Here is a 14,500-nt window from a genome sequence, read left to right as displayed (position 1 = left end):
CCACCTTTTAAGACATGGGGGAAGGGTAAACCCTTCCAGGTCTTGCAGTAAAGTGCCATGGTTGACCGTATCAAAAGCTTTTGATAGGTCTAGCGCTACGAGTACTGTTCTATGGTGGGGCTTTTGATTTAAACCGCAATTTATCTGGGTGCTGATGGCATTTAGCGCGGTGGTGGTGCTATGGAGTTTTCTGAAGCCATGCTGATGACAGGCTAGCTGCAAATTTGCTTGGAAGTAGGGGAGCAAAATGGCGTCAAGCGTTGTTGTTGTTGTAGCGATTAGGTTACTCCCCGAAGGCTTTGGGGAGTGTTATCGATGTGATGGTCCTTTGTCGGATACAGATCCGATACGCTCCGCTAACACAGCACCATTAAGGTGCTGGCCCGACCATCTCGGGAACGATTTATATGGCCACATTAAACCTTCAGGCCATCCCTCCCTCCCCACCCCCAAGTTCCATGAGGAGCTTGGGGTCGCCAGAGCCTCGTCTGTTAGTGAAACGGGATTCGCCGCTCGAAGGTGAGGTTGACAATTGGGTTGGAGAAGCTATATATTGCGCTACACAACCCCTTGAATCCCGCTCAAGCGTCTTTGCTACTGGCGATAGGAGAGATATCAGACGATACGACTCTCCTATGTTAGCTGGTTTCCCAGGCTTTAGTATGGGAACCACCTTGGCCATTTTCCATTTTTCGGGTATGACAAAGGTGGAAAGAGACAGGCTGAAGACATGTGCTAAGTATTTGGAACCCTCTTTCCCTAGGCTATTAAGCATCGGCATGGCAATGCCGTCTGGGCTCACTGTTTTGGATGGTTTAGCGTGACCAATGGCATCTTCAACCTCTCTGGCGGTGATGGTAATTGGTGACGCGCTGATGTTTATGTGTGTGTCTGTTGGCCCTCCGTCTATCTTTGTCGACCGTAGAATGCATTACATATTGACGGCAGAAAGCGCTCGCGCATTTTTTCGAATCCGACAGCACTTTATCGCCGAAGGCGATGGAAACTTTGTCATTGTACTTAGACGGATTCGATTGGGACTTTACGGTGGACCAAAGTTTAACCACACCGGCACAGAGGTTACAACCTCTTAGGTGCTCCTGCCATTTCGCCCGCTTGTGTTCATCCACAAGCAATCTGATGCGTTGGTCTATATCCCTTATTTGAGGGTCGCCTGGGTCGAGCTGTCTTATAAGGCCACGTTCTCTCGCTAAATTTGCGGCCTCCGCCGGGAAGTGGGGCCAAATTTCGGGAATTCTCCCGGCGGGAATGAAACGTGCCGAGGCGGATTCAATGACCTTGCGGAAAGCACGCTCCCCTTGGCGGGCATCAGTCGGGATAGGGAGGGCAGCAAAGAGGTTGTCTGTAAAAGATTTGTATTCCTCCCACTTTACTTTTTTAAAGTTTATGAAAGTGCGTTTTTCTGTAACGATGAAGTCGGCGGTACGCTCGAACGAAATAAGTATAGACAGGTGGTCGGATGCCAATGTTACCATCGGATGCCAGTTGACGCAGTTTACGAGTTCTGCGCTCACGATTGAGATATCCGGCGAACTGTGACAGCTTCCTACCATACATGTGGGGGCGTCTCCGTTTATTGTGCAGAACGTCGTTTCTTCTATTTGATCCGCCAACATCTCACGCCTACTGTCCGCCCGCAAGTTTGAATGCCATAGATCGTGATGGGCATTAAAGTCGCCTAAGATAATGCTATTGTTGCCAGTGAGTAAGGCACTAATATTAGGGCGGTATCCACTGGGGCAACAGGTGGAAGGAGGGATGTAGATGTTGATGATTTCTAGGTTTGCATCGCCTGACCGGACAGATAGGCCTTGACGTTCTAAGACATTGTCCCTGCGGTCGATGCCAGGATTAAATATATGATATTGCACAGATTGGTGTATAATAAACGCGAGGCCGCCTCCATTTCCGCTCATGCGATCACTTCTGTGGACATTATACCCAGAACAGGTTTGCAGTGCAGATCTAGTTGTGAGTTTAGTCTCTTGAATCGCAGCAATGCGGATGTTGTGCCGCTTCATGAAATCAACTATCTCCGTGATCTTCCCAGTTAGTCCATTACAGTTTAACTGCAGAATTCTGAAGTGCATAGGGGGAGACGTCGCCACTCTGGGAGTAAGTGACGGGTGACTACGCCTGGGTTGAGGAAGGCCAGGACGCAACTGCTGTTGTGGCCCTGGGACTGGGTGTCTTTGGGCAAGCATTGGGGTACCCGGTAGATTGGGGTTTGCGACCTGGCAACATGGCGCAATGAAACCCGTCGGGGGGTTGCCGTCGCGGAGTCCAGAACATCTAGGAAAGTGGCACCGCCCAAGGCAAGAGCTGCATTGGGCGGATGTCGCAAACATATATATTCTGTGCTGGCAAACGGTCCAAACGGGGTTAGGGACTAAGAGTCTGTTTCCCTGACGTACCGGATTGCTGCCGGAAAAGAGGGGGGGGGGGGGGGGGGGGGGGGGGGGGGGGGGAGAAGACACGCACATAAACACAAATTCAGCGCGTCACCAATCACCATCACCGCTAAAGAGGTTGAGGACGCCATTGGTCGTGCTAAACCATCCAAAGCAGTGGGCCCAGACGGCATAGCCATGCCGATGCTTAAAAGCCTAGGGAAAGAGGGTTTCAAATATTTAGCGCATGTCTTCAACCTGTCTCTTTCCACCTTTGTCACACCCGAGAAATGGAAAATGGCCAAGGTGGTCCCGCTACTAAAGCCTGGGAAACCAGCTAACATAGGTGAGTCGTATCGTCCGATATCTCTCCTATCGCCACTGGCAAAGACGTTTGAAGCCATCTTGCTCCCTTATTTCCAAGCAAATTTGCAGGTAGCCTCTCATCAGCATGGCTCCAGAAAACTCCATAGCACTACCACCGCGCTAAATGCCATTAGCACCCAGATAAATTGCCATGGCTCGTTACTGCAGGACCTGGAAGGGTCTACCCTTCCCCCATGTCTTAAAAGGTGGACCGCAAATTATCTGGGTGGTCGGCAGGCATCGGTGCAATTTAGAAACGAAACATCAAAACCAAGGAGAATTAAACAAGGGGTTGTTGTTGTTGTTGTTGTTGTAGCGATTAGTTACTCCCCGAAGGCTTTGGGGAGTGTTATCGATGTGATGGTCCTTTGTCGGATACAGATCCGATACGCTCCGGTAACACAGCACCATTAAGGTGCTGGCCCGACCATCTCGGGAACGATTTATATGGGCCACATTAAACCTTCAGGCCATCCCTCCCTCCCCACCCCCAAGTTCCATCAGGAGCTTGGGGTCGCCAGAGCCTCGTCTGTTAGTGAAACGGGATTCGCCGCTCGAAGGTGAGGTTGACAATTGGGTTGGAGAAGCTATATATTGCGCTACACAACCCCTTGAATATTGTGCTAAACAAGGGGTGCCACAGGGTGGTGTCCTATCCCCCACTTTTGTTTAATTTCTACATATCTAAGCTACCTTCACCACCGGAAGGAGTCACAATCGTTTCCTACGCCGATGACTGCACAATAATGGCCACAGGCCCAGGCCCAAAGATCGATGCGCTATGCAATAAAATAAACGGCTACCTCCCTGATCTCTCCAGTTTTTTCGCCTCGCGAAACCTGGCATTATCACCGACTAAATCTTCCGCGACCTTATTTACAACATGGACGTCCCAAATGTCAACCATTTTGAACATCCACGTCGATGGCACTACGCTACCGACTGTCCTACACCCCAAAATCTTGGGTGTGACGTTTGATCAGGATCTACATTTTGGTGAGCACGCAGCCGCAATTGTTCCGAGAATTCAGAGCCGTAACAAAATCCTCAAATCCCTCGCTGGCAGTACCTGGGGAAAAGATAAATAAACGCTCATGACTACATACAAAGCAATTAGCCAGCCGATTACGTGATACGCGTCACCCATATGGTCGCCAAGCCTAAAAACTACCCACTGGAAGAAACTACAGGCCTGTCAAAATACTGCTCTCAGAATCGCCACGGGCTGTCTTCTTATGTCCCCAGAACACCATCTGCATAATGAGGTGAGAATACTCCCCATCAGGGAGAGAAATGAGACGCTGACCAAACAGTTCTTGTTGAATACCCAGAAACCTGGGCATCACAACAGACATCTGATTGATGAACCAGCACCGCCTAGGGGCTTAAGGAGTCATATCCGTAAGCATTTTGAGGAAATACGGCACCTGAGAACCCAGCCGTATGAAGTGAAAAAACACAAGCAGGTCCTTGGTGAACTCCATAAACAGGCATCGAACCTTTATGCCGGGAATTGCCCGGTGAATCCAGTACTTAAAGAAAAGTATCCAAAACTCGCGGAAGAGGAACGCATACTCCCCAGGGAAACGCGTGTCACTCTAAGGCGTAGACTACGGGACGTCCTTGGACGTGAACAGCAAGGAGCCACAAAAGATTTATAAAAGTTACGTGGACGTCGGGTTTTGGGATCAAGCCCAAAACAACCTGTCCGATGCAACCATCCCTTACACGAGACACACTGAACAGTGTATGACCGTCCTAAAAAGATTATTTTCCGGCAGATGCAGCAAAATCATTTCTCAGGACCCGGGGTCAGGAGACGGACCAGGATTGGATTCGATACCTTCCCGGAGCAAGAGAATATGGATCAGTCCCGCTGCAAGGAGCTGCTGGGAGGATGGCAATTTTTGGGAGGGACGCCACAAATTAAATGAGGTTACACTGAAATGACAGTCCTTGGTCGCGAAAAATTCCGAGTCGCTCCGGTACATAGAACCGACTGCCTTGGGAAGCGGCTGCGGCTGATCCATACGAATCGATTCATTTAACTTTTATATGATTTTACGTATGGTAAGTATGCGAAACAGCCTGTCAATTGATTGTATTGAAATTTTGTTAGCGTATTAATATATAGATAGAGAGTAATATACGGCCTGTGCAATATTTCGACCTAAAATCGAAAACGTTTTTGGGTCGTTCTTTTTTTCGTTTAATATACAACGTGAAATTTTCCATTTCAATCAAGTTGCATTTAAATAATAATAAACTATGTTGAAATAAGAGATAATATAATAAAATAAAATAAGAAATTTAGTGAGTTTGAACAAAGTTGACTCATTATTTGTGATTTCATGTTTTTTTGAAAGCAACTAAAATAAAAAACAAAGAATCTGTTAAATAAAGACCTATGCATTTACGTGTAAGTAAAATTTGTCAAAAAAAAGGCCGGTTAAGTTATTACTTCTCTTTAAAGTTTTTTTGTGCACTAACAATTATTTTAGAACAATTTTTTAAGGGTTTTGGTACAGACCAATATAGGTAAGTGGCAACAATGGAAAAACCATTGTATAAAGCAATATGAGCAAAGCTCGCTAATTAAATACATATGATCATATTGATATAATAGTAACAGCGGAAGTATTAAAAACAAATACTGTAAAAATCCGAACAAATGTTACTAAGCTTTCAAAAGCGCGCCTAAAAATCATATCCACACCATTAGGAATAAACTATATACAGAGTGTATGTGCCTACATGGTGATCAAAAGGAATATAAACAAAAAGGCAACTCTTAGAGACCAATTGTACAGCGAACAACGGGACATTCATATGGCTTAGCAGCTAAAAGGCTTGCACTGATTGTTGGAGATTCGAGTTCAACGCTCAGCTCCCGAAAAGCTAGCTGATGAAGAAGTGAAATTCAGAAACATGCCCTAGTAACCATCGCCGTTTGTAAACTTACAATTTTTCTCTAATATCAATTACAAAAACCATTGTATAAAGCAATATGAGCAAAGCTCGCTAATTAAATACATATGATCATATTGATATAATAGTAACAGCGGAAGTATTAAAAACAAATACTGTAAAAATCCGAACAAATGTTACTAAGCTTTCAAAAGCGCGCCTAAAAATCATATCCACACCATTAGGAATAAACTATATACAGAGTGTATGTGCCTACATGGTGATCAAAAGGAATATAAACAAAAAGGCAACTCTTAGAGACCAATTGTACAGCGAACAACGGGACATTCATATGGCTTAGCAGCTAAAAGGCTTGCACTGATATGAATGTTGGAGATTCGAGTTCAACGCTCAGCTTCCGAAAAGCTAGCTGATGAAGAAGTGAAATTCAGAAACATGCCCTAGTAACCATCGCCGTTTGTAAACTTACAATTTTTCTCTAATATCAATTACAAAAACCATTGTATAAAGCAATATGGGCAAAGCTCGCTAATTAAATACAATGGGAAACAATATTTTATTTGAACTGAGAATGAGTGAGGCAGTAGTTCTCTCACCGTTTGGCGCGTACGAATATGTACATATGTAGAGATGAAACATTTGAGCAACGCGACGATGCAGCTTTTGGAATTTCGAATTCAGGGGGGGTTTGTGAACATAATGGGTCCTACAGATGGTAATTTCGATATTTGCACAAATTTTCGAATTTACAAAAAACTTTTTCTATTAATTATAAACAAATAGAGTAATATTTGTTAACAAAACTAGGCCTATGCACTTCGGCTGATCCATACGAATCGATTCATTTAACTTTTATATGATTTTACGTACGCTAACTATGCGAAACAGCCTGTCAATTGATTGTATGGAAATTTTGTTAGCGTATTAATATATATATTACCTTTTTTCGTTTAACTCGAACACGTCTAGCCAAAGTCCTCTCAGCACTAGTTGTAGCCTCTGAACATCCTGACTCCGCCGTTCCGTCACTTAAAAGTGCTGGTTGTGTGAGTGGTAATGTCATTGGAAGCGTCACATGTTGCGCGGCCGTTATTTCGTTACCAATGTTCGTACTTAGAGAAGGGCTTATTTCACTGGATATCACTGCGTTTTCTTCTACTGTCACATCGCCAACAATTACCGTTTTAGTCGTGTTCCCATTATTTTGTTCCACAATAGCAGGCAACGTTTTACCAGTAACACCAGCACCACCACTACGCGACTCTATTTGTGCGACTGTAGCGCCCGTATGCCGTAATTCTAGAGAATCTGACGCTCCTACTTTTGCCGATTGTACATTTTTTCGTTGTAACTTTATATTACTTAATTTTACAGTTAATGGTTTAGTTAAACAATTATTATTATAATGCATGTTTTTACTTTGCATTTTCGTTTTAGCACCACTTTCACTATTACTCTCTAAGTAGCTCACTTCAGCCGTCACCGCCGCCGTCGGCGTCTTCGTCGTCGTCGCGATAGTTTGTTGGTTGGGTTGTTTGGTACAAGATATTGGGTTTGTTAAATTTGTGGTAATAGTAGCAGTAGTAGTAGCAGCAGTAGTAGTGGGGCGTATAGCGGAAATTTTCATACGCAATCCATCCACATCGGAACGTTGTACGCTAAATTGTGTTACAGTAGATGGTGATTTTGTGGATGTTGAATTTGATTTACGTTTAGAATTTGTTGATTTAGATGTGTTTGACAACGAATTTTGTGTATTTGTAGTTTCTGACGAGGAGCTGCTCGATTGTTCACTGACCGTATCGGATTCCTTAAGTGTAAATTAAAGAAGAAAACAATTTGAAGGGTCATGTTGTGGGATGTTTACTTTTACTGCGATTTTACCTCATTTTCACTAGCGGATTCAGTTTGCTTATTTTCATCCAACGATTTCGTAGCCAAAACATTCTCTGATCCCAGCTCATCAATCGATTTGTTCATATTTTAGTAAAGCAAAAACACTGTGTAATGGCAAAAATATATTAAAATTAATTAGTTTGAAATCGTGATTAATAAATTTTTTATTTAAGTAAATCCTAATCTACGCTGTACTTTTTGTTACATTAAAAAAGAAAAACACATAAATTTATTAGAAAAGAAAAGAGCTAGTTAACGCTCAATTAACAGGCTATAAACTTTTTGATATCTACGGATTGTTGTTGTTGTTGTTGTAGCAGTGTTTCGCCCCACCTAATAGTTGCGGTCGATCACAAATTGTTATCAATATCCTCTAACGGGAGTCCAAGGAAACTTGCTGTTTCAACAGGGGTGGACCATAATGAAAGGGGTGTTAGAGGCGTTGGTTCCACATTACAATTAAAGAGATGGTTGGTGTCATGTGGAGACACATTGCAAGCGGGGCATACATTTTGTATGTCGGGGTTGATTCTGGATAGGTAAGAGTTTAACCTGTTACAGTATCCAGAACGAAGTTGAGCCAGAGTGACTCGCGTTTCCCTAGGGAGTATGCGTTCCTCTTCCGCAAGTTTTGGGTACTGTGGTTTGAGTACGGGATTCACCGGGCAATTCCTGACATAAAGGTCCGACGCCTGTTTGTGGAGTTCACCAAGGACCTGCTTGTGTTTTTTATTGCTTCATACGGCTGAGTACTCAGTACTCAAAATGCTTTCGTAGATGACTCCTTAAGCCCCTAGGCGGTGTTGGCTCATCAATCAGATGTCTGTTGGGATGCCCAGGTTTCTGGGTATTCAACAGGAACTGTTTGGTTAGCATATCATTTCTCTCCCTGATGGGGAGTATTCTCGCCTCATTATGTAGATGGTGTTCTGGGGACATAAGAAGACAGCCCGTGGCGATTCTGAGAGCAGTATTTTGGCAGGCCTGTAGCTTCTTCCAGTGGGTAATTTTTAGGCTTGGCGACCATATAGGGGACGCGTAGCACGCAATCGGCTGGCCAATTGCTTTGTATGTGGTAATGAGCGTTTCTTTGTCTTTTCCCCAAGTACTGCCAGCAAGGGATTTGATGATTTTATTACGGCTCTGGATTTTTGGAACAATTGCGGCTGCGTGCTCACCAAATGTAGATCCTGATCAAACGTCACACCCAAGATTTTGGGGTGTAGGACAGTCGGTAGTGCCATCGACGTGGATGTTCAAAATGGTCGACATTTGGGACGTCCATGTTGTAAATAAGGTCGCAGAGGATTTGGTCGGTGATAATGCCAGGTTTTGCGAGGCGAAAAAACTGGAGAGATCAGGGAGGTAGCCGTTTATTCTGTTGCAAAGCTCATCGATCTGTGGGCCTGGGCCTGTGGCCATTATTGTGCAGTCATCGGCGTAGGAAACGATAGTAACTCCTTCTGGTGGTGAAGGTAGCTTAGATATGTAGAAATTAAACAAAAGTGGGGATAGGACACCACCCTGTGGCACCCCTTGTTTAATTCTTCTTGGTTTTGATGCTTCATTTCTAAATTGCACCGATGCCTGCCGACGACCCAGATAATTCGCGGTCCACCTTTTAAGACATGGGGGAAGGGTAGACCCCTCCAGGTCTTGCAGTAACGTGCCATGGTTGACCGTATCAAAAGCTTTTGATAGGTCTAGCGCAAAGAGTACTGTTCTATGGTGGGGTTTTGATTTAAACCGCTATTTATATGGGTGCTGATGGCATTTAGCGCGGTGGTGGTGCTATGGAGTTTTCTGAAGCAATGCTGATGAGAGGCTAGCTGCAAATTTGCTTTGAAGTAGGGGAGCAAAATGGATTCAAGCGTCTTGGCTACTGGCGATAGGAGAGACATTGGGCGATATGACTCTCCTATGTTAGCTGGTTTCCCAGGCTTTAGTAGCGGGACCACCTTGGCCATTTTCCACGGATTCTTAATCTTCGATTTAATTCTTCTTCTTTAATCAACACTTCATGAGTCTGTAGATCCACTACTTAAGCAACTTTTAAGTATGCTCAGTCTGCAAGTCCGTTTAATTCTAAAACGGAAACGAATACCACAGTTTCTCTGTACCAATATTCCGGTCACACATAGTTATAAGCTTGTAGGTGAGAAATATGTGCAAGGTACTACCATTAGTTACAGAAAAAAGCAGAAAAAGAACTGTCGCTAGACATAAGTCGGGTGCGTAATGAACAAAAGCAGCTAAGTGAGTATGAGGGCTACAAAGTAGCCATGTAAGCTCGAAACATTTGTCTCATTGACCCGTCCTTTTCGGACCTCTCTGAAGTTGGCAACACAACTTTTACGTGGAAAAAAACTACCTATTGGGAAAATTACCGTGAATTTGTCGTAATTTATCCGTGAAACAAAAAAAATTTGCCACGGCTATATTTTAGAAAATATAGGGTGGCACGCCAACTTCACGTGAAGTTGGCGGTGCAACACAAAAAAAAATTTGATTCTTTTTTTTCGAATTTATAAAATATGCCACTTATCTACGGCAAATTCACGTACAATAATTATTTTCCTAACTGGCCTCTAAGGTAGTTTTCGAAAAGTGGCACGCTAACTTCACGTGAAGTTGGCGGTGCACCATAAAAAAAATTGAAATTTTTTTTCGAATTTATAAAATATGCCACTTATCTACGGCAAATTTACGGCAAATTCACGCGCAAGAATTATTTTCCTAACTGGTCTCTAAAGTGCTTTTCGAAAATTGGCACTCTAACTTCACGTGAAGTTGGCGTGCCACCCTATATTTTCTAAAATATGGCCGCGGCAAATTTTTTTGTTTCACGGATAAATTACGGCAAATTTACGGCAATTTTCCCAATAGGTAATTTTTTTCTACGTAAAAGTTGTCTTGCCAACTTCAGAGAGGTCTTTTTCAGACATACGATGAAGTTTTATTCTATAGGAATGTGATAGGCTGTGCAACTGCATGTAGTTTTTCTAAAGATGATAAGTAGAATGAAGGGGATACTTGTGGAGGGTGAAATCGAAATATGTTAACATGATAATAAAAATATGTATATCTATAGCTATACCTTTCCGTCACACCTTCCAAACTTTCACGGAATGCTCTTGCGGATAAGGCCTAAAGTCAATCCGATACGTGGAGTCGACTGTCGTGACATAGTTGGTATTATAACTTGAATATATTTTTCTTTCTTTTTAATTCTACAGATAAATATCCCTCACGATATTGAGAATCCTTACAACTTAGAGGTTGGATTCCCCGCCGGTTCCTACACTGAAAATACCATCACTGTCCGCCAATGCTTGATATCGTTTGCATGTATGTATGCATTTATGTATATATATACGTGAAGTTTTTTGTCAAGGGTTAAAAGACTGTCCATTTTAATGGATATCACAAAATATGTCGACGTGACTGCAAATGCAGACACACACACGTACTACGTTTTTCGAACATGACCCCAACAGCTATAAACAAATGTGTCTGTCGTTGCCCTCCCGCTGAAGAAAGAATGGTGTAACTGACTTATGTGTATACATACAGTATTGTGTAAAACAAAATCAACAAAAATCACTTGTTATATTTTTTTATTCAACGTTTTTTAAATATATCTATAAACGTATCAACTGATGGGTGCAGTAACCCTATATGAGTAGTGATAGAACTTTAAAAAAAGTATCGATACCTGTACTCAGTTAAATACTCGGATCAAAGTATCGATGCTAGTACTCATACTCAGTAAAAGAAATCGAGTACACTCGATCCAATTGAGTACTTCGGGGTTACTACCAAAAGCGAAGAAACTTTTTATTTTATTTTTTAAATGAGATCGTACATTTATTTTAAATTGAGCAGAAAACAAGTAAGGAAGCTTAAGCACCCAGCTGTGTGCCCACAGATATGGGGTTTCATACCTTGTTCGTAAATGTTTTCAAGAAATGCACCCTTCCTGTGCAAAAGAAGTGACCGAAATATGAGCGGATTGCGATTATACAGGGTGTCGAAAGTTTTTTCCTAATGCTTTTTTTTTAATAATTATTAAGGCCATTTAATTTAAACGTACAAAAAAGTTTAGATGATTTTTATAGCATTTTTCCGAGCTTTAAAAAATATATAAATTTTGCATAATTTTTTTGCAACTATGAAATTTTTAATATGAATGAATTAAAAAACAAATTTGGATGAAAACGTCACTTAACATTCTACATTTTAAAATGTATTCAAAATTTATAGAGAAATCTTATGCAGAAATCTTTTCCAATTCCACCATTTTCAAAAGGTCGTTTTGAATGAAAGGTAGGTTAGCAGCGTCCACGATATCTTGAGTTAAATATATTGTGACGAATATTACCATCTCTAAGCTGTTACTAAGTAAATGCACAACAACAAAAACATTAAAGCAAGCTACATAAACACATTAATCATCGTTTACCCACATACATACAAGGCAACGAAGAGATAACTCACACACAGATGTAGTCATCAGTCGAAGTAGTACTCACACATGCACACGCATATGGCTATGCGAGAGGCTATAAATACAAATACACACGCATATAGCTGGTAACCAAGTAGAGAATTGTAGAAGAAGAAACGTCTAGACATTTGGGTAGAGAGTATAAAAGCATCACAAGCTGAGTAGTCAGGAATCAGTTTGATTTAAGCACGCTATTGGTTGCGAAGTATAAGAGTTAATGTTAAGTACACTCAAAGTAGTCTAATAAATACCATTTGCATTACTGAATATTGGAGTTATTTATTCAACAATTTAGCGATACGAACATTAGTAGAAGGTGTAAAATAAGCGGAGTTTCGCTAAATTCGTTACAATAATGTGGTAATGAACTACACCTTATTAGACTTAAACGATAGACAAGGAAAAGTATCGGGGGAAAATATTGAGGTAAAATATCGATACTTTACTCAGTACTTGGTAAAAAGCATCGAGTACAAAATACTCGTTATTTTAAAGCTGTCGTATTTTTTGGAAAAGTATCGAATCTACTCACTCAGTAGTCATATCGTTCTAACACTATATATGAGGGTCTTTATATTTTATTATTTATTTTATTTTTACGGCCTAAAGACCTTTATTACATACAAATTCGCTGATTGTCAAAAGAGTATCGTCAGCAAATAGTTTTATCTTGGAATGCTTCAAGTCTGTCTTAACATAATTAATTAGGGCCTAGAACGGCCGTTGTGGCAGACCAATATCAATAACAACGTAGCAACATTGAGGATCCGATAGCGGTTTGTTTCATACGGTTTGTAAAAAAAATATGGAACCAATGAAGCTCTGTATTCTCTATACCGTCAAGCCTTTAAAGCATTATTTTTTTTTTCAATTGTCTCGAAGCCTCTTTTTAGATCGATATACTCAGCAAAGACATGCTTTTTTGAATTGAATTCTTCTCTAATTGGGAAATCACCAGCTATATTGCCGTCTCATATGAGTGACTAACCCTGAAAGCTGTTCCCTTATTAAAAGATTATTGGACTCAATGTGGTGAAGTAGCTTTTAACTACAGTCTTCATAATTTTTTCGAAGGTGGGAAGGGTGTTTATTGGCCTTAGTTCTTTTGCTTTTATAATGCCTTTAATAATATTTGATATTTTCCAGTCATAAGGTACTGATGCAGACTGCAGGCTTACACGCATTCTGTAAAAATAACTTAATTTTAAATTATTTATTATTACGGCTATCACCATCAATGCCAAGTGATTCCGACCAGCATATGTACTAGCATAACAAACGGACGAGTCTGGGAGCCACTCTTTTAAGGGAAGTTGGAAAGGACGTGTTTCCAATCACCACCTACTTTGTTTAGTAATAACGCTATCGAAATACATGAAGGTTCCGATCAGCTCGACATATATTGGGAGGCTGAAGAGGACGTGTTTGCAATCCCCCCTATTTCAACTTTTGTTTGGGCTTATTTTCGATATACTTGTTATTTTAAAGCTGTCTGAATGCAAGTGATTCCAAAAAGCACATCAATTATCGGCTGAAAATACCGAATTCCAGAGAAATTTGTTATAGATAGGCACGCTCTGACAGGTGGCGACTGATCTTCTGAGTCCGGATGAATTGTATTTTGCTGGTTTCTCTATTACCTTTCCCTTTCCGCGCTCCACTGCCGTATATGTCATGCAAAAATAAAGAAAACAAGTAAGGAAGGTTAAGTTCGGGTGTCACCGAACATTACATACTCAGTTGAGAGCTATGGTGACAACATAAGGGAAAATAACCATGTAGGAAAATGAACCGAGGGAAACCCTGGAATGTGTTTGTATGACATGTGTATCAAATGAAAGGCATTAAAGAGTATTTTATGAGGGAGTGGGCCATAGTTCTATAGGTGGACGCCATTTAGGGATATAGCCATAAAGGTGGATCAGGGTTGACTCTAGAATGCGTTAGTACGATATGGGTATCAAATTAAAGGTGTTAATGAGTATTTTAAAAGAGAGTAATCCTTAGTTCCATAGGTGGACGCCGTTTCGAGATATCGCCACAAAGGTGGAACAGGGGTGACCCTAGAATTTGTTTGTACAACATGGGCATCAAACGAATGGTGTTAATGAGTATTTTAAAAGGGAGTGGGCCTTAGTTCTATAGGTGGATGCAGTTTCGAAATATCGCCATAAAGGTGGACCAGGGTTGACTCTAGAATGTGTTTGTAAGATATGGGAATCAAATTAAAGGTATTAATGAGGGTTTTAAAAGGGAGTGGTGGTTGTTGTATAGGTGGTCGCCTTTTCGAGATATCGCCATAAAGGTGGACCAGGGTGACTCTAGAATGGGTTTGTACGATATGGGTATCAAATGAAAGGTGTTAATGAGTATTTTAAAAGGGAGTGGGCCT

The 14,500-nt window shown here is 41.6% G+C and overlaps 1 protein-coding gene across 1 annotated transcript in view; it reads right to left on the bottom strand.

Moving 5' to 3' along the window:
• Positions 1 to 14,500, bottom strand: part of ash1 (histone-lysine N-methyltransferase ash1) — a 112,212-nt gene that overhangs the window by 64,605 nt on the left and 33,107 nt on the right. Inside the window, exons 2-3 of the mRNA XM_067789050.1 lie at positions 7,590 to 7,705; positions 6,646 to 7,515 (exon numbers count right to left, since the gene is read on the bottom strand). Coding sequence (XP_067645151.1) covers positions 6,646 to 7,515; positions 7,590 to 7,685 — 966 coding nt within the window. The 5' untranslated portion in view covers positions 7,686 to 7,705. The remainder of the gene's footprint in view (positions 1 to 6,645; positions 7,516 to 7,589; positions 7,706 to 14,500) is intronic.

Source organism: Eurosta solidaginis, chromosome 5 (genome assembly GCF_040869045.1).
Source record: "Eurosta solidaginis isolate ZX-2024a chromosome 5, ASM4086904v1, whole genome shotgun sequence".
Classification (NCBI taxonomy): Eukaryota; Metazoa; Arthropoda; class Insecta; order Diptera; family Tephritidae; genus Eurosta; species Eurosta solidaginis.
Note: the sequence above shows the minus strand (reverse complement) of the source record. Positions and strands in the feature narration are given on the sequence as shown.